At 41.9% G+C, this 18,809-nt stretch overlaps 3 protein-coding genes across 3 annotated transcripts; 1 reads left to right on the top strand and 2 right to left on the bottom strand.

Moving 5' to 3' along the window:
* Window positions 1-939: 939 nt before the first annotated feature.
* On the bottom strand, window positions 940-4,436 carry tmem109 (transmembrane protein 109). Its single transcript, XM_079219151.1, has 3 exons — window positions 4,257-4,436; window positions 2,885-2,987; window positions 940-1,604 (listed from the first exon to the last, which is right to left on the bottom strand). Exons 1-3 carry the CDS (start codon window positions 4,356-4,358, stop codon window positions 1,225-1,227), a joined length of 585 nt encoding a protein of 194 aa, XP_079075277.1. The 5' UTR covers window positions 4,359-4,436; the 3' UTR covers window positions 940-1,224.
* A 581-nt stretch (window positions 4,437-5,017) lies between these two features.
* Window positions 5,018-12,320, bottom strand: tmem176 (transmembrane protein 176). The gene is made up of 7 exons (XM_079220040.1): window positions 12,181-12,320; window positions 10,651-10,779; window positions 9,972-10,082; window positions 9,689-9,745; window positions 9,312-9,458; window positions 8,271-8,387; window positions 5,018-6,650 (listed from the first exon to the last, which is right to left on the bottom strand). Exons 2-7 carry the CDS (start codon window positions 10,774-10,776, stop codon window positions 6,600-6,602), a joined length of 609 nt encoding a protein of 202 aa, XP_079076166.1. The 5' UTR covers window positions 10,777-10,779; window positions 12,181-12,320; the 3' UTR covers window positions 5,018-6,599.
* Window positions 12,321-12,383: 63 nt separating this feature from the next.
* LOC306738212 (uncharacterized protein) lies at window positions 12,384-18,663 on the top strand. Its single transcript, XM_079220041.1, has 6 exons — window positions 12,384-12,507; window positions 15,412-15,496; window positions 15,613-15,723; window positions 17,551-17,607; window positions 17,988-18,176; window positions 18,453-18,663. Exons 2-6 carry the CDS (start codon window positions 15,416-15,418, stop codon window positions 18,558-18,560), a joined length of 546 nt encoding a protein of 181 aa, XP_079076167.1. The 5' UTR covers window positions 12,384-12,507; window positions 15,412-15,415; the 3' UTR covers window positions 18,561-18,663.
* Window positions 18,664-18,809: the final 146 nt, after the last annotated feature.

Here is an 18,809-nt window from a genome sequence, read left to right as displayed (position 1 = left end):
ACATGTGTGTACATGTACAGTATTTGTGTATTAATATATCCCATATTACTACCTAACCTAACCTCAAAATGGTCAAAAGCTATAGTCTTAGTCCAAAAACAACATACAGTATATGAATGGAAACTAGAAACTTCTGAAACATAAGGATGAGAGAGAACGCATGACGTGACATTGTTGCCGGGTCCAGTGTTTAAGATAAGATAAGCTAAGCTGTGAGACTTCAATCTTAGGGAGCACAAACCGGTTAGTACCAGTCAACTAAATCTGCTCTCCTGAGGATCACACTCTTTACCCCTCTGTGACCCTTCCATCGGAACATGATTGACAGCTGTACATATCCAGCTCAGAAAACTCTCAAATGTCAAAGTTATGTTGCTCAAAACTGTTTTCTATCCAATAGAACCAGTGTTAGCTGGTGGAATATATTGAATCCAAAGTTAAACCACATTCCTGAGGAAACACTCCACACTCCAGCAGCATGACTACGCACCCCAATCACCAATAGCTCACTCATGTACACAATGATTACTGTCATGCTGGCAAGTGAGCAACATTTAAGGCACAAAACACAAAGATTTGAAATGATGGATGAAGAATGTCAGACTTCTCATGGACGATGCGCAGTGTCAGTTTTTCCTTTTCTCTCAGAATGGGTGGAGCCTCCCAGATCCAATCAGAGCCTGGATCTGACCTCTGGAGGTCGGCTGAACTAAACAAAGACCCACCAGCATGGCCTGAGAGTTTTTGTAAATTGTTGTATCTCTCATTAAGGGAAATGCCAGAAAGCTGGACTGTAAATACCATCACAAGTTAAAAGAGTTGCTTTGGAAATAACTTTGAAAAACCTTCTTTCCGAGAGTGAGACGAGGAGATTGGCCGAGCGTGACGTCAATCTCCTCGTCCAACTTTCAAAAACAAAGCAGAGACAAATACTTCTCAAAACGTTTCTTTAATAATGCAACGAGAAAACGGTCAGAACATTGGACGGAAAAGCTTTTTGTCCTTCGCACCTCGGCACACTCTTAGCACCAAATTGCCCAAAAGTAAGAAACTCAAATCACTGATTCCAGGAGAGACTCAGTAATCACGTTGTGTCAGTAACAAATCTTACTTTCTAGCAAAACATACAAAATGTAGAAATGTTTCTGAAGGGAAGCTCCAGAAGCCTTGAAAAGGTCGCCCGGTGACACGTTCATGAGGGAAGGAAGGGAGGACGCCCCTCCATCACTCCTCCGTCCTCCTCCTCCGCCTCCTCTCCATCTCCCTCAGCCTCGTCTCCAGCGTCTTCACCTGCTCCTCCAGGTGAGCCGTTTTGTCGGCCGCACCGGAGCCCCTCAGACTCCCGACGCCGAGCAGCACGCAGGCGCACACCAGCGCGGCCAGCCGGATCGCCATGGTGTCATTGCCCACGCTGTGGTCGCTCAGGATGAGGTAGAAACAGCCCAGAGCCACGCCCACTTTGAGCAGCCACAGGGCCCGCCGCAGAGCGGAGGCGACCAATCCGAAGACGAGGGAGATCAGCCAGTAGCCAATGAGAGCCGCGAGGACCCACTGGGCCACGAAGATCAGCCCCTCTGGGGTCACTTTGCTGATGGGAAACCCAGCTGTGGGAAACAGGAAGACCAGGAGAAGAGTTTAGTGAGAGGCTGCGGTCGCTAATGAGGTCAGGTTCTGATTCAGTGTGACATCAAATCATTATGAAGTCGACAGGACTTCAATGAGTCAGCCTGCTGCATGCTGTTAACTAAAATGTCCTTCATATAAAAAAGAAATGATAAAAGTAAGTCAGATGTCACATATTTGGGTCAGCTGTGACCTCTGACTCCTTTGAGACCCAAAATCCAGATCTCCACATGACAATGTTGCATCAATTTGGCCATTATTCCATTTTATGTCGAGACAATAAACAACGACGTAGAACTGTACCAACTATGATTTTCACCTTCAACATATCTGCAGGTTACTTTCTTGATTAAGTGTTTGGTTTATGAACATGACAAAGCTGTGCTGAGGTATATAAAGGTTTGGCTGGACAATTTCCTGAAACCTTTCAAATAACTCTTCTGGTCAAAAACACAAAGAAATGAGATGAAGGGAGAACGGGCATCGTGTTTGAAACATAATTTAAACAATGAATGAATATTGTCAATATGGTTGGTGTCTCATCTCTTGTCAATCAACTAATTTCAGCTCTACGATAATACAAAGTTATAAATAATGGAATCCTTGTTTATGTTTTCCGTTCAGTTTGATGCTTTCTTTTTAAATGTGTATTTTGCATCTTAAAACAAAAGGTAACACGGGTCAACAGGAGAGTCCTTTGATCTGCTGAACTTCATGGTCATAACATCTTATTTGTTTTTCGGTTTCAAATTGTCAAATCCCGTGAATACAACTCAAAGCTGAAGCAGGAAGTGGGTTTGTAACATATGATGGGATGATTTTACGGTTCACTTTGTTTTTTTTCTTCTTCTAAATAAGTTGGAGGAAACTGCTTTTGTTTCTCATGTGTCTGATCACCTGACTCTTTTAGTAAGATAAATTAAAATAATCCTTTATTCGTCCCACAGCGGGGACATTTGCAGAGACAAAAGTAGAAAAAAACAGATCAAAAACAAGTACAATAAACATATAATCACACAGTTAAGGTAAAGAAAATGTCAAAACAACAAATACAAAAACTAATATTTGATATAATCGGACTGACTGGTTGTTAATATTGCACAGTGGATACATTAGATTGATATCAATTAATGAGAAACTGGAATTATCATTTAAGGCTGAAGACTGTCCTCATCAGCCTGCATCATGACAAGGAAAATAAAAATAAGATGATCAGTAAAGACACGGTGTGTGTGTGTGTGTGTGTGTGTCTGATGCTCACCTTGGACTCCAGCCGCCTGCAGAAGGTGTGAGACGTACTGTAAGAGCACATTGAGGCCTGCAGACACACTTCCTGCCACAGCACCGAGCACCTGAGAGAAGGCCTGCAGGAGAGCGGACACACTGAGGGTTGGTGCACAGCGAGTAAGAGAACCATACGCACTGCTGAGCAGCTATGATCCATATGAACAGATACAGATCCCTTTGTTGTTTGATTATAGCAGCTGGTCGACAAGGATCAGAGTACCTTTTTGCCACCGCCCCAAAAATAATTCATCAGAAGTCTGTAAACTATCAAAAATTCTAATTGTTATCTTTTTACTTTGTTAATTTATCGTGTTTCCTTTCTTCATAAAAAACACACCATTTAAATGATAAGGACATAACATATTGTGTTGGATGTGTATGGATTTAAAAAAATCTCATTACTAGTTTGAATGTATAATAATCTGCTTAGAGTTCAGTGTAAACAGATCATAATTCATCTCTAATATCTATTTATGTTGCTGTGAAAACATCTCCTTCAAACAACTGGAGTTATTCAAGTTTCTCATGAACGCTGCAGTTTACGAGATTACATGTGAACGCATCATAACGTTATCGTTTACCTTCGCCCAATACTCGTTTTCACTGAGCAGAGCCTGAACGCATCATAATGTAACCGAACAGTATAAACACAGATTGGTAGTTTACAATGTAACATTATCAGAGACTAGAAAAACATCAATGATGTCCTGATCGCATATTTTACTGAATATTGGAGGATAAAAGGTCAAACTTTATTTCACACTGTGATGGTTGACGTTTAACAGTATAATTAGTCCGTGGTGGTCCGTGACACCAACAACAACGACACGTGTTGAGGACAGCGGGCTCGGCCTCTTTGTAAAACAAATCAACAACAGTGGATCCAGGATGCCTCCCTTCAGGCTGCTCCCTCTTCCTGACGTCATGTTGCATCAGACAACGTGCACCTGCTGTGACCTCACAGCCCACGTGTCACCGTGTTGGCAGACCGGGTCAGAGTCATCGGTGTGGGAATAAAGCGCGGATGGAGTGGATGGAGAAGGTGGACACTAGTTTCCCGTTTGTTTGTTTATTTGTTTCCCCCTCCACAGTTAATAGTTATCAGCCACTCAAATGTCCACAACATTTATGTATATCGTAGTTATGTCTCTCTCTGTCTTTGCTACCAGGATATATATATATATATATATATATATATATATATATATATATATATATATATATATATATATATATATAATGTCCCCTTTTCAGACATGGAAATATACGCATATCCATATGTTACATATTAGCCTCCTCCAGAAATGGAGTCGGCTCAAAAGCTCCGTTGCTCCCGCCTCTCTCACCTTCTGCACCGACAGCACCGTCTGCTCCCCGGCCAGCCTGCCCAGGTAAGCCCTCCCCTCCCCGGCCAGCTCAGCCAGGGCCGCCCGCAGCTCCTGGATCATGCCGGAGCGACTTTCGGACACGTTCTCCCCGGACACCGACAGCAGCAGGGCGGCCAGCACGCACAGCCCGCGCAGGGCTCTTTGGGTCGGATGGGCGGACATACTGAAAGCGCGTGGCCGAGCAAAAGGAAAACCTACGAGTATAAAAAAAAAACTAAACAAAGTTATGAGCGATACATGGAAAAAGTTACTCCATCTACAGGTGAACAGAGACGGGGAAGCTCAACAGGATGTGGAGAGAAAAAGAAGGGAAAAAGAAGGAAAAAGATGTCTGCCACCCACTGGGCTGAGTGTGCTACAAGTTTCCATGACGGTTTCACTTCTCTATGAAAGTCTTTATGTTTTCTCTAATGAGTCATACAGGCAAACATCAGTAATATTCCTGTGCAGACTTGTATTTTCAGTCATATCTCTCAGAGAGAGAGAGAGAGAGTTATATAGATACATATAGATAGCTGCGTATATTTGTGAATATGTATATATGTTAATATATACGTATATATATATGTGTGTATATATATATATATATATATATATATATATATATATATATATATATATATATATATATATACTGACAGCATGTTTGATCAGATCGGAGATTTTAAAAGCCTGTTTTATCCCAACAGCTGTTGTATATTAATATTTATTTTTTATTTTTAAGTACTCTCACACACACACAGACACACACACGTGTTTCACAAAAGTATCTCACCGGACTACATGTTATGTATACATATATCCATACAATTTTATTTGTGTCAAATTAACAAAAATATATCAAAGAGTTAGTACAAAATTAGGGAACATGCATTTTATAAAACTGAACAGTCTCGAAAAATGAAAACATTCATTATGATCATGTATACTTTGTAAAATACACACATTTGTTCCAAAAGTGAGAAGAAACAAAAGACTGCAGCAACACCATGAAACCATTTTCTGATGAGGAAACACATTGGAAGTCAGAGGTCTCTGGGAACATCCGCATCGTGAAGAGAGAAGTCATGTGACCTCCTCGCCTGCTGCCAGGTTTCTCAAATGCAATGAGGTCTTTTCTTCATGAGGACCGTGAGTGAACATCTTTCTTCTTTCTTTAGGTCCACAGATTCTGGACTGGATGGAGGTCTGGTCTCTAAATTGGTTAATCCAGGATACTAACATTGCCAAGTATGAAAACTAATTCTTGACAAAATCCCAACTAAAAAGTCCACTTCCTCACTATTTCAGGTGCGTTCAATCTTATCTAGCAGTCCTCCTCAGTGGATTGAGCTGACTCAGCTGAACTACTGAGCTTTCATGTCCACCTGAACAAACACCATCAACTCAAAAAGAAAAGTTAGAAAGGGAACCTAGGGATTGCTTTATTCTTTTCTTTTCCCCAAATGAATGGTGCTATATCCAATGCACATTGGCTATGTATTGAGCTCACTGGGTTGATGGTAAACACTGTGTATTCCCTCCAAAGTGGCAGGTTTCTTACAGACTGTACGTCTACGTGAGGTAGCCTCACAAGCTGTAGCAGAGAAGCCTCTCCTCGGTTTGATTCTGCCACTGTGGGAGCGGTACTTAGATTACACTAAAATAAATGATGATTATGTCAATCTAAAAGGTGAACGTTTCTATCTCAGCAGACAATAAAACCTTGCACATTGTTTGGGGCTCCAGTCTGCCCTCTGGCAGTGGACCAGTGAAACACCGCTGCTAGAAAAGGTTAAATACTCCTGAAGCAAACCTTTTTCAAATTCAGGTGTATTTAACCTGAAATCACTTCGGTCGGCGTTTAGGTTCATCTTTACTTAAGGAAGGAAACAGACATGCAATCAACCCAGTAGCCGAGTCAGGGTACATTTTCACATCGCACGGCCGTACTAATGTCTTGTGATAGTTTCACCACAGGGGGAAAAACTATCTCTGTCGATTCACGTGTCAGAATACATTTTCCCGTCCTTTAAAGTGTTTGTAAAATGTGTCATATTTGAACGACTGCGCCAGTGTTTAAGAGGTAATATTTCTTCCATTACAATTCATTTGACTACAACTCTGTTGACAGACATTCATAAGCACACTAAGAAAACAGATACTCCTCAGCTGGTGGCATTCGGTCGCGTTGTGGATAAGCCATAGATGCAAGCAGGAAGACAAAATCAATACACATACACAGGTGATCAGTCTCCTTTGTGAAAGAGGTCTTGATGGGAGGTGATCCATCACCTTAAAGGCTCGTGGTCCAGGGATGGATCAGTTCAGGTCGAGGGGTGAGAATGACGATGGAGCATCTTGATTGAGGTACTGTGGAGCACAGAGAGAGAGTCAGCATTCATGTTCGCGCTCCCTCTAGCCTCCTTGGATTATAAATCGAGGCTCACATTGGTGGAAACGTTATTCATTTTCAATGGGTGATGCGAACTGGTCGGTTTGGAAGGAAGTAATGTCAGTTATTCCTTAATAATTCCATGTATTTAACATAGTATTTGGTACAAATGATGAGGTTATCATATTACACTCGGTACACAGACTGGAACAGACCTGGTCCAAAATTCACGCCCAAAGTATATTCAACATTTCTATAAGACGTGAACTTGTGATATTTGAGAAATACTAGTTCACTGAATGTGTTTAATCTGTCTGCTCACACAGGTTATCTGGAGGGGGACTTAAACTCCCTTTATGAAGAAGTGCATTTAAAATCCCTTTATGAAGGAGTGCATTTAAACTCCCTTTATGAAGGAGTGCATTTAAACTCCCTTTATGAAGGAGTACATTTAAAATCCCTTTATGAAGGAGTGCATTTAAACTCCCTTTATGAAGGAGTGCATTTAAACTCCCTTTATAAAGGAGTGCATTTAAACTCCCTTTATGAAGGAGTACATTTAAACTCCCTTTATGAAGGAGTGCATTTAAACTCCCTTTATAAAGGAGTACATTTAAAATCCCTTTATGAAGGAGTGCATTTAAACTCCCTTTATGAAGGAGTACATTTAAAATCCCTTTATGAAGGAGTGCATTTAAACTCCCTTTACGAAGGAGGGCATTTCCCCTCTAAAATATCTTTGTGGGTAATTTTTATTTATGTTTTGCTTCTGCCTCCTGAGAGGGTACATTTGATTAATCTTTCTCGTCAAAGTTTATTAGACACCCAATTGGCTTGAGACGAGTGGAGATTGAGGCTACCTGGGATAAACTGGCACTAGTTCCAGAGATCCTCCCTGACAGGCCCCAATTTTCTGAGATACTGAATTTGGGGTTTTCATTAGCTGTAAGCCTTGACCATCCAAATTAAAAGAAATAAATGCTTGAAATATATTACCCTGTGTGTAAGGAATCTATAGTATATGTGAGTTTCACTTTTTGAATTGAATTACTGAAATAAATTAACTTGTTGATGATATTCTAATTCATTGAGATGCAACTTTATTTATGATTTTGCCTCTGAGGGCTTTACAATCTGTATGTGTACAAATGGTAAAGCCCTCCGAGGCAAATTTGTGATTTTGGGCTATACAAAATAAACTGAATTGAATTGAATGATTGTTATGTCATTTATTTGGTTTTAATTTTTACTGCTGTCATTGTATTACTATATCTCATTTCCTTTTTCAAATGACTTTATCACTGTTGAGAAAAGTGCAATATAAAGAAAAGTTATAATTGTTAACCGTCACACTGAGTGTACAGATGGTGAAGACTCTGTATCTACAGGATCTCTGTCTCTGATGCGTACACCAGCATGAGACACGAAATTACAAACCAATACAAACTAGAGGGGGAAATGTACTGTTGTTGTCCCTTCAATGTTCTTTGTTTTTGTTTTTGTTGCCTTGTAGTCATATCCTAATTCCCTTTACATTACCCTCCTTTGGCTGTACACAGATCAGTCAAGTGTAATTCAGAGGACGGGTGGAGTCTTACAGCGTATTGCCCAAAGCTGCGTCTCTCCTTGAAGAGAAGGAAGCCCAGAACAGCAGAGACGGCGGTCTGGGCCAGAGTGAAGAGGAGGAGGGACGACTTCACCCCTCTGCTCAGCATCTGTCAGAAAGCACACACACACACACACACCCTTTAGTTTTGGTCACAGTGACACACACAACGCGTTCACGACTGCAGGCCCCTTCTGCCAGCAGCTGAGAGGATTGTTATTGATTCATAATTATGTTTACATTCTTTGTCAATTCATCAATTGTCTGTCACAGGACGGTTCATTTCATGACTCTCATAGATGATGCCATCCTGGCACCACACACACACACACACACCCAGTGTGTAGCTGCAGTGGACGGCTGACACCTGCACCAGACCAGGTGCAGTTTTTAATACTTCAAGTGTATTTACTACCTCTATTACAAACAGTATATTATTCATGAGTTATTTTACACACGATATCTTCACCATACCCTCATGATTCATGATTTTTCTTCTTTAAAATGAGTTATTCTTTAAACAAAATATTTTCCCCATACCTTCATGATTATTCTTGAAAATATTTTTATCTTTCAACACAGAACAGCACAGCGTTTCATAAACGGGTGTGTTTTTGTTGAATAATAATAATAATAATGAATATACTGTACTTTATCATACTTTACCATGTTTTGTTATAGTGTTTTACCACATCATACTTGGATATTTCAATTTGATAACTCAAGACAAACAACACTAAGTATCATTACATACTAATCACTTTAACTTGTCACTATTTTGCAAGTTTGTCTTTAATCGCGCTTTATTTTTGTGTAGTTTCTAATCGTATACTAGTTGTATTATTGTTACTCCTGTTTTATTGTATTTGCTTTTACTTCTATATGTATTGTACTTCTGTATTTGTTCTGCTGACACCTGTTCAACAAAGGCTCATCTAGTATCTTAGCATACACTTTTCATTGAAGCATTTCAAGTCTCAAGGCAAGTTGTTGGCACGACAACATGGAGGCAGGAAATGAAGCAGGAACCGACCGTGGCGTAGTGCTCCTCGCTGCAGCTGCCATGCTCCACCTTGGCGCAGGGCGACTCCAGATTCCTGTTTATGTCCACAGAGTAGATGATCACGGCGACCACGGCCAGCAGCGTGGACGCTCCGGTCGCCACCAGGCTCACCTGCAGCTGACAAGACAGACACGCAGCAGTTCATCTTTTTAAACACTAGAGGGCAGAAAGGAGCCGGTGCTGGTGGGAGCAGCTGCTGTAGTGCAAGTGCTGGAGCAGAGACACAGCTGGGATTTAAGGCTGAAGCTTGTTTGGATGTTGTCTAGATGTGACTCAGTATAAGACAGTGTGTTTGTATTCAACCACGCATCCGCGCATGTATGTGTTTGCGTTGTCTGGAGACTCACAATCTTCATGGTGCAGTGTTTGTCCAAGACGATAGCCACCACTCCCGCCGTGATGAACTAAGAAAGCGTGCACACACACACACACACACACACACACACACACACACACACACACACACACACACAGGAGACATGTCAGATGAACATTACGGCACAATATTAAGATCCCTGTGCTTTTCCTTGGTCGTGTTATGGGTTTATTTTCTTTGATCGAAAACTAAAATCGAAACAAAATGAGATGAAAAAACAGAACACACACACACACACACACACACAGACTCACCGTTAAGCCGCTCCACCAAGGAACTCCGAGGTTGACCACTTCAGTTTGGACAGTGAAGTGCAGAGGAATGGAGTAGGACATGACCATCAGCCCCAGCATCACCTGACTCACCTAGCACACACACACACACACACACACACACACACACACACACACACACACACACACACACACACACACAACCAACTTAGTCACAAAAGTGAGGACAGTTGGCAGTAAGTCATTTTTAGCTTCACATGGGACACAAACTGCGGCCTTCTAAATAAAAAGTCTGAGTTTGCCAGAGTGGGAACCTGTTTTGTTTATCTCGTGTGATACGATACACACCTAAGAGAATAAGAATGTTTTCCTCTAGAGAGTAGATGCAAACAAGGCAGGATTGAAAATACTTTTTCAAAAGTGACTTAGCGAATGGTAAAGCTCAAGGATACGCATGTGTTTTTGTGAAGTAAAATTGAAAACCTTATTTTGAAGTATAGGCTAGCAGTTTGCCCCTGCCGCCAGTCTTTGTGCTAAGCTAGGCTAAACCCGTCCTGGGGTGGAGAGGAAACAGCTCTCTTGACGCTCTCCTCGGGTCTCATAGTTCACTGGAGTATCTTTACAACGCGTTGGGCCTTTGGTCGGTGCCTGAGACTCCCGCTTATCGCTCCACAGCTCTGTGAGAGAGATCTGCACTCACCCCCAGACATTTGGGCTCTCCCCTCTTGACGGCCGCGCGCAGAGCCTGCTGTCGGTCAATCAGCTTGACAGCATTCACATCCTCCATCACCTGCACCGTCAGATCCTTGGATACCGACACCGCCATCACCTGCGGAGGACAACAACACATTAAGTGAAACACAATACACATCTATGCAATGATTGTCATAATTCAATGAAAACATAGGTTTTAAGGACGGTTATTTAGCATTCTGTCTATAACTGAATATGTTTTCATTGTGACCTCATCACTTACTGCTGATGGGATTCAAACTAAATGTTCACAGACGATTGAAACATACTTTAATGGCCAATAGGATTCAGTGGAGAGGAGAGGAACTAATCAAATGTTTTAACAAAGTTTGACTTTGTGGTCAAAACTCCACAAAAATAGAATATTGTTTTTGGTAGAACGTGCTCATAATGGAGCTTAAATTAATGAACAACTAGCACAGGCTTATCTACATGAAGACAACTGGAACATATTCACACAAACTCAATTCAGATTTCACGCCCTAAAAATTTGATGAATATATGAAGTCAATTCAATTTATTTTGTAAAGACCAAAATCCCAAATGACAAATTTGCCTCAGAGGGCTTTACAATCTAACATCCTGTGTCCTGGGACAGGGAATACTCCCCCCAAAAACAACTTTTAAGGGGAGAAAAAAGAGAAGAACCCTTCGGGAGAGCAACAGAGGAGGATCCCTCTCCCCAGATGGACAGAAGTACATGTACTTGTGCATGTTTGAGCCAATAAAGCAACAACTACGTGCGCTCTACATAGGGGTTCACATTTTTACGCAGCCTTGAGGCTTCTGACAGCTCAATTTTTTTTATTTGTTTACAGTTTTGTAATATGACACCTGGTATGTTGTTGCATCACAACTAGCTGTTTGGCTGCCTAGTACAAGCAAAAGGGACATTTCACGACTAAAGAAATCATCTCTTTTTTTCAGTTTCTGTTTTCGCCACCTTTGGATATGATGAAGACTGATGCGTTACACATCATCACACATGTGAAACATATTTTTGCTGTACAACAATGAAATACAATTCAGATGGAGGAGCGCCAGTATGATAGAGTGAACAATACTACTGCTGCTTCTCCCGTAATGCAGTGAGTAGTACGCGGTGCGCGTAGACGTACGTTTATCAATGAATTTGGGCATAATGTGCGCGTAAAGTGTACGTGAACAAACGTGACAAACGTACGTTTACGCGTACAAATGTCCCAATGCCCAAATGTGATTAGAGAGTATTGCGTAATCTTGACAGCTCATATGACTTGGCTGTTGAAGTCAATGTTGTTTTGGAAACATGTTTGTTGTTATATTGTAGTGTCGCGCGCCTGCGCTCTTCTACAATATATCTCCTCCATCAGCAGTTGACTCTACACATTAAATGAGACTTTACGCATCGTCTAAACAACAGTGCCCACTCACTTTGACAGGGACAAGACACCGTTAGGCTATAGTTATTAGAATGCACAAAATGTCTTATTCCTACCTTTAATTGATAAGTTCTGTCCTCCTTGCCTTAGTTAATGCGTCTTCCGACCACTCCCTGCCTTCTGTTCTGTGCAAGGGGTAAATAAAACGGACAAAGAGAGAAACAGAGGGAGAGAGAAGGAGAGGGAGAAAGCGTTCTCTGTCCCTGGATGAGGACTCAGCGGAGCTCCTCCTACACATCCTCTCTTAGTTTCGTGCATTCCAGAAGTCATCTTGTTGTGAGAGTGGGAGTCTTCACCGTTATAAGTCCATCAGAAGAACAGTTTTCCTCGGTGGGACACAGAAAGCGATCTCAGGCATACCTCTTGTAAAACCTTTAGTCGAGGTAAGTAACCTACGGAGACCTTCTGGGGTCACCCAGAGTCGACATGTAAATCTGAGGGGGGGGGCTGTTTGGGGGAGTCACGCTCTTTCCTTTCTTGAAGTGCAGTGTTGCATAATCGTGTCTTTTGCAATTTTTTCTTAGAATGTAATGACTTTGGAAACAACTCTTTTCAGATCTAAACATCATTATAAAGCTAAAGCTGTGCGGGGCTATTAGTTGGGTGGGCTAACAATAAAGTCTGAGTAGCCGTGACATGAGTGTGCGATATAACTATGTCATGGCAGGGGTATTGCTCAGGACCCAAGGACGCGCAGTGTTGTTGAGTGCAATTCGCATTTCTCGAGAAAGCTACTTGCACTCAACAACACTGCAGGCCAAGCACTCTGAACAGCAAAGTCTTCAGAAACCGGTGTATGAACACTTACCTCCTGACTGTGTTAAAGTGCCAAAGGTTACTTGTCCAGCGTGTTTACACCTTGTAGAACCTTGTATGCACCCTCTCTCTTTTCTATCGGTACCCTGTGTATACCTGTCCTGTCTGTACCCGCTTCCACCCTATCAATATCTGTATTCACTCTATGTAGAGGAGTCTGCCACAAACGGGTCATGAGTAATCCAAGTTGGCGGGCTAATTTGTAGGGGTATGGGCCAACTGTCACTAATGAAAGAGGATGTCTCTGCTGAGTGCAATTCTGCCTCTCACAAGAGTCTGCAACGAAAGTTTCATGAATTATGAAAGAAAGGGGGGGCAAACATTTATGGGGCGGAGATAACCTGTATCTCTGCCCAGGGCAATGATGCCTCATAAACAACAAACTGGCTAACGTGTGGGGGTCAGGACTTTGAGTCAATATTGGCTTATAGATGTATTCAGGCCTGGACTCTGAACCATTTGGGGCAGAAGAAAGCCAATGCGAAATGTGAGAGGATTGTAAGTACCACATTTTGGACCAAACATATTAGGGGATGCTATGGAGTACACCAAGGGTGTCAAGAATGGGTTTGAAGGCTAAAAGTGACTTTCAAATGAAATGTTTACTAGTTTTAATTTGGTGGCAACGTTTATGTGTATCCTAAAGTCCTCAAAAAGTGTGGTAAAATGAAAATGAACGCATCAAATTTTGTGGTATCAATGGACCTTCATCCTTACCCTGGTGTGCATTTAGGGGCGATGTGGAGTCCACTGACCACGCCCGAGTCCAATCATTACAAAACTTTCTGAAGTGTGTGGCAATTGTTTTTTACTTTTCAAGCAACCCAAGCCCCTCAAAAATGTGATTGTGAAATAGAAAAATAATACTAATCTCTATAAAAACAAATGCCAGGGACTATTCAGCCCTGGCACTTGCTCTGGCCCTTATAAAAAACATACCAACTCAAACACTGGATAGCTAGAACCCTACGACTATAACACTCCTTTAACTTGCAATGGGGCCTCGACTGACCGACCGCTGGCCGATGTGAATGAGCCCAGTGACAAATGTGTGCCAGTTTGTTTTCTACTTTGCAAAATGCTATCCCACTTCTGGTGGCCCTTGTCAACTCATTACATTATCAACCTCCCTTTCCCCCCGTCCTCTTATCCTCAGACCAACCCTCTCCCTTTCTTCCTCCTCCTCCATCTCTCCTCTTCCTCCCACCACATCTGCTTCTCGTCCAGCATTCCTGTCTTTCCTAAGAGGATTGCGACATGTGGTTTTGATGAACTAACAGACTCTCTCTCTCGCTCTCTCTCTCTGCCCCCCTCAATCCCCCCCATTCACTACCTCATTTTGGTCTCTATTTCTCAAATCCTTCTTTCCTGTTCAAACAGATACGCACACAGAAATACACATGGATACACTTGCACAATATGACACACATGCTTAGTCGTGGCTTCCCACTGTCCTTTCCCCTTTCTAGTGGTGTGTCTCAGGATCATGTGGTCTGTCTTTGTTGCTCTTTGAGTTTATTCAGGCTTTTTTCTTTCTTGTACAGTCTGCTCCTCTTTCTCTCTGATTTATGGTTTGCTGTTTCAAACATTATTCTCTGACAAAGACGTTTGCCTTGGAAAGAGTTTCCTCCTGCAGTCCGACTTATTTTAATGAACCGTTTCATTGTATCTATGTTACCTATTGTATTGTGGGGAAAGTCAGAGAGAACATATATCCTTAAACTGTTTCATAGAAGGTTCACTTTTAAACAGGTAATCAGTCTGGTTACATCTACTCTATTGTTTATATCGCCACAACACATGGTTTCACTATAATATCCATACCACTATGGCATGCTGCTATTAATCGTTACTTATGCCCTCCTATTGTCGCTGGTGTGTCGAGAGAGGCCTGTCCAAAACGTCGGTAGATGACAATTTGGGGCGAAGCGGCAGTGTTGCAGCCATCTAGTCCCCCACGAAGGAATGTTTTCCTGCAGCATAAATGGCGTTTACCCATGATGCTGCAGGCTCTTGGGCATCCCCCTTTTGAGCCCAGTGAGAGAGACTCCCTGGCTCTGGCCAGTGCGTGCTTTTTCTCAGTGCGTTGTACACACGGAAAACACAAGGCGGGCACAGCGGCTATTTGTTCCTTACAGAGGGCACACGGAGGGATGCCAGTGTCAGACATCTGGTCATTTAATATATAAAGACCATAAAAATCTTAGTTTGTAAAATAGCAAGTAACTAAATATGTCAGATAATTGCAGTCCGAACAATTTTAACCTTTACATTGTAGTGGAATAGAAGTAGAAAGTGGAATGAAAAAGTACCTCCATTTTTTTTTTTACCACATGTGCTCAGTGGAAGCAGAAGGAAAGTTTACATTGTACATGCACTGATTATATTACAGTGGATTTGTGGAGAGAAAAAAAACCCTCTTCACTTCAAATCAGGGATCTTGTGTCTGATTTACGTTTCCTGTTTTGCAGGATCATGTCCTCTCAGGGAATGGTGGCAGCAGCTGGGCCCATGTCACATCGTCTCTATGCCTGGTTTGACCATGAAGCCGCTGCGGTGAGATCAGGACACCACTCCGTCTGGGTGGAGTCCCCTTAACTTGAATTTGAAATCTAACTTCCCAAAAATTATTCTCCGGTTATGTGTATTGCCAAAACCTTGTGTCTGTGTAGGTGGTGACCATCCTGCTGGGGCTGTTCCAGGTGTTGTTGTCTGTCCCACTTGCTTACGCTGACCAAGCTCTGCCCAAGTTCTTCATACTGCCACTTGTCTTAGGAGTTCTAGTACGTACCTCATGATTTGTATTTCAGTGTTTGTGTGTGTGTGTGTGTGTGTGTGTGTGTGTGTGTGTGTGTGTGTGTGTTTGTAAAGCTCCTTTCTAGTCTTCCGATAACTCAGAGTGTTGCACACTACACAACACACACACATTCATACACTGATGGCCATGCAAGGTGCCAGCTGCCTATCAGGATCCAAAATAATGCACATTCATGCACACTCACAGTGATGGTACAACTGTCAGGAGCAATTTGGGGTTCAGTGTCTTGCCCAAGGACACTTTGACAAGCAGACGGGAACCACCCATTTTCTGATTAGGAGGACCCGCTCTACCTCTGTCTCACAGCCGCCACTGATTTTCAATGTCATAAAAACACCACCAGGCAAGAAAAAGATACCAAAGACGATTAAATATATCTCAAATCTGGTTAATAAATGACCCAAATTGATCCATAAGAGCATGTTTTTTCTCAAATGACCACACAGAAATTGGAAAAGGGTTTGACATGAATTATATTGTGTTACAGAATAACTTGAAACTAAAATAATAATTCTCGTTAAATTCTTTTAAGGCAGATTCCTTAAGATTTCAATGTTTTTCAATGTCTTTAGTTACAAAACTGTTAAATATCTCTTGAAATCGGAGTCTTGATTTTTTAGTTTAGTTCCATTTTTTGTTTCCTTTTGCATTTTCTGTCTGTACTCCTCATGTCATCAACATCTCGATCTGCTGACATGCATTTTAATGAGGAAGTGAGTGAAAGGAAGACTTCCTTCAGCGGTCTGTCCACTCAACTTTACACTCACTAATAATGGTGCACGTCGGTCACCGTGCTCGCAATCACAAAGCGCTTTGCGGCGCAGCTAATGCTACATTCTAGTAGCGTTAACCCAACGTCAGCTAGCTTTGTGTTAGCCACCAAAGTGAATTCATCTCTCGCTGTCAGTGTTTCTGTAGATAAACTTATCTAACAGCTGGCTACAGCATCTTGGAAAATACCAATATATGGGGCACTGCATGAGGAATTTACTCATCGGACCTCAAATGATACAAGAATTTGGAAATGTATTTCATGAATGAAATAGACATATTACATACCAATCTTCATCACTCAACCCTAAAACTGAACTGAGCGTACTGAATCATCAATGACACTGAACGAATCAACAACTTTTTGTTTTAGAGCTCCCTTCACTGATGACTGAAAACAACCACATTCAACTGTCAGCCCTGCATAAGACGTGTTACCTCCCGGTTACAAGCTTATTGAAAGAGCTCAACAATCCGAAAAACGTGCATAATAATGTCACTACTGCAAATAAAATAAAATAATCATCTGGCTCCTTATGTGATGAATAACCTGTAAAAACAATAATCCTGCTGACACGACAGAGTGTGTTTTGATATCCAGAGGAAATGGTTCAAGAGTAGATTGCTGAAAGTACAAAATGGAGGAATACTGCCGAGGTAATACTTTTTTTTACTGGAAATAAGACACAGAATAAGTGTGTCCAAAAAGCACAGAGGAACAATCGATGAAGTACCTTATGTTTACGACCCTCATGTAAAAAAATAGTGCAGCCACCAGTAACCCTTTGAATGTGCATGGGCATGTTGTCTTGCTGCAAAATTTGCTGCAGAAAATGTAAACCTGTCCTTAGAAAGAGACAAACAAACATAGTTGGTGATCTTCAACAAATTCAATTATTTGAATCTGTCCATTTGAATCAGTGCATGCATGCAAAAGATGTCGAAAACGACTAAATGATATATTGTATGATGAAAGCAGCTCCAGTCTCCCAGTTGAAGTCCAATGCTGTGTGTGTTGCAGATTGTGACAGGAGGATCCTTCACCTTTGCCAATGGGAGGAACTCCAGCAGATTCATGGTACGTTCACATGAAAAAGCTAATCTAAAGATTATTGGGAGATTTTGAGCAAACCAACACCTGATACATAAATTGTCCACCCTCTGTGTTCAAATACGCTCAGCAAGTCTCTGTTACATTGTGTCATCGTCTGCCATTTCTATCTTCGAAAGCACTTTGTAACCGTTGTATTGAAACATGCATTATGAGTGTATTATTACTAGTATTGTCATTTGTTAAGCTTACATTCATAGCCAGCAAATAGCATAAACACCCAAAGCCTAAAAAACACAACAATAATACTTTGTTTACAGTAATTTCACATGTTCAACTCCGCAACAATACAGCCAGAGTATGGGTGTAAGTGCACAGTGATGGAACTTGACTGCCCTCCTCCACAGCTTCGAGGTTGCGTGTGCAGTAACGTGGTTGGCCTGCTGGGGGCGCTGCTTGCCTTCTGCCTCTACTGCTACAATCTCAGCATGGTGTCAAACAAAGAGACGTGTACCCCTCCTCACCACGAAAACACACCGTCCCCTTATCACTACTACCGATACACACCGTACGCGTGTGCCGAGGCAGCCCTGGCGGTCAGTTGGCTGTTGCCAAACTTCTCTTTTCTTTCTTCTCTCTTCTCTGACAGAAAAAAAATCCTAAAAAAACAGATAACAGTAAAGACAGATGAGCTGAATGGGGATTGGGTTGGGCGGATGTATAGATAGAAGAATGCCATTGATGTTGAGGAGAACTGGGTGCATAGCTGCCGTAGAAGGGTGGAAAAGGAACACATTTCTGGCAAAATAAATCAGGAAAAAGGGATGTCATAAGAAGATTAAGTGTATGATGCGTCTCATTGTCTCCTGCAGGCCTATTGCTGGAGTCTGATACTGCTGCTGCTGTTCTATGACATCGGGGCCATGGTCCTGCACTGCTTCCTGACTGTCTCCGCCCTCAAAGCACTCAAATCAGACTGACACACATACACACACACACACACACACACACACACACACACACACACACACACACACACACACACACACACACACACACACACACACACACACACACACACAAGGAATTACTCCATATCAGAATTACATTAATTTTTTTAAACCTACTCAAAGTCAATGGAAATGTACTTTCCAAAGTCAATGGAAAATAATAATCATCTTTCTGATTAGTTGACAGGTGACCAATTAAATCATCAAACAGCGGATGAG

This window comes from Taurulus bubalis (assembly GCF_910589615.1).
Source record: "Taurulus bubalis genome assembly, chromosome: 6".
In the NCBI taxonomy this organism is placed as follows: domain Eukaryota; kingdom Metazoa; phylum Chordata; class Actinopteri; order Perciformes; family Cottidae; genus Taurulus; species Taurulus bubalis.
The sequence above is the reverse complement of the archived record's forward strand: the minus strand, read 5'-3'. Positions and strand labels throughout refer to the sequence as shown.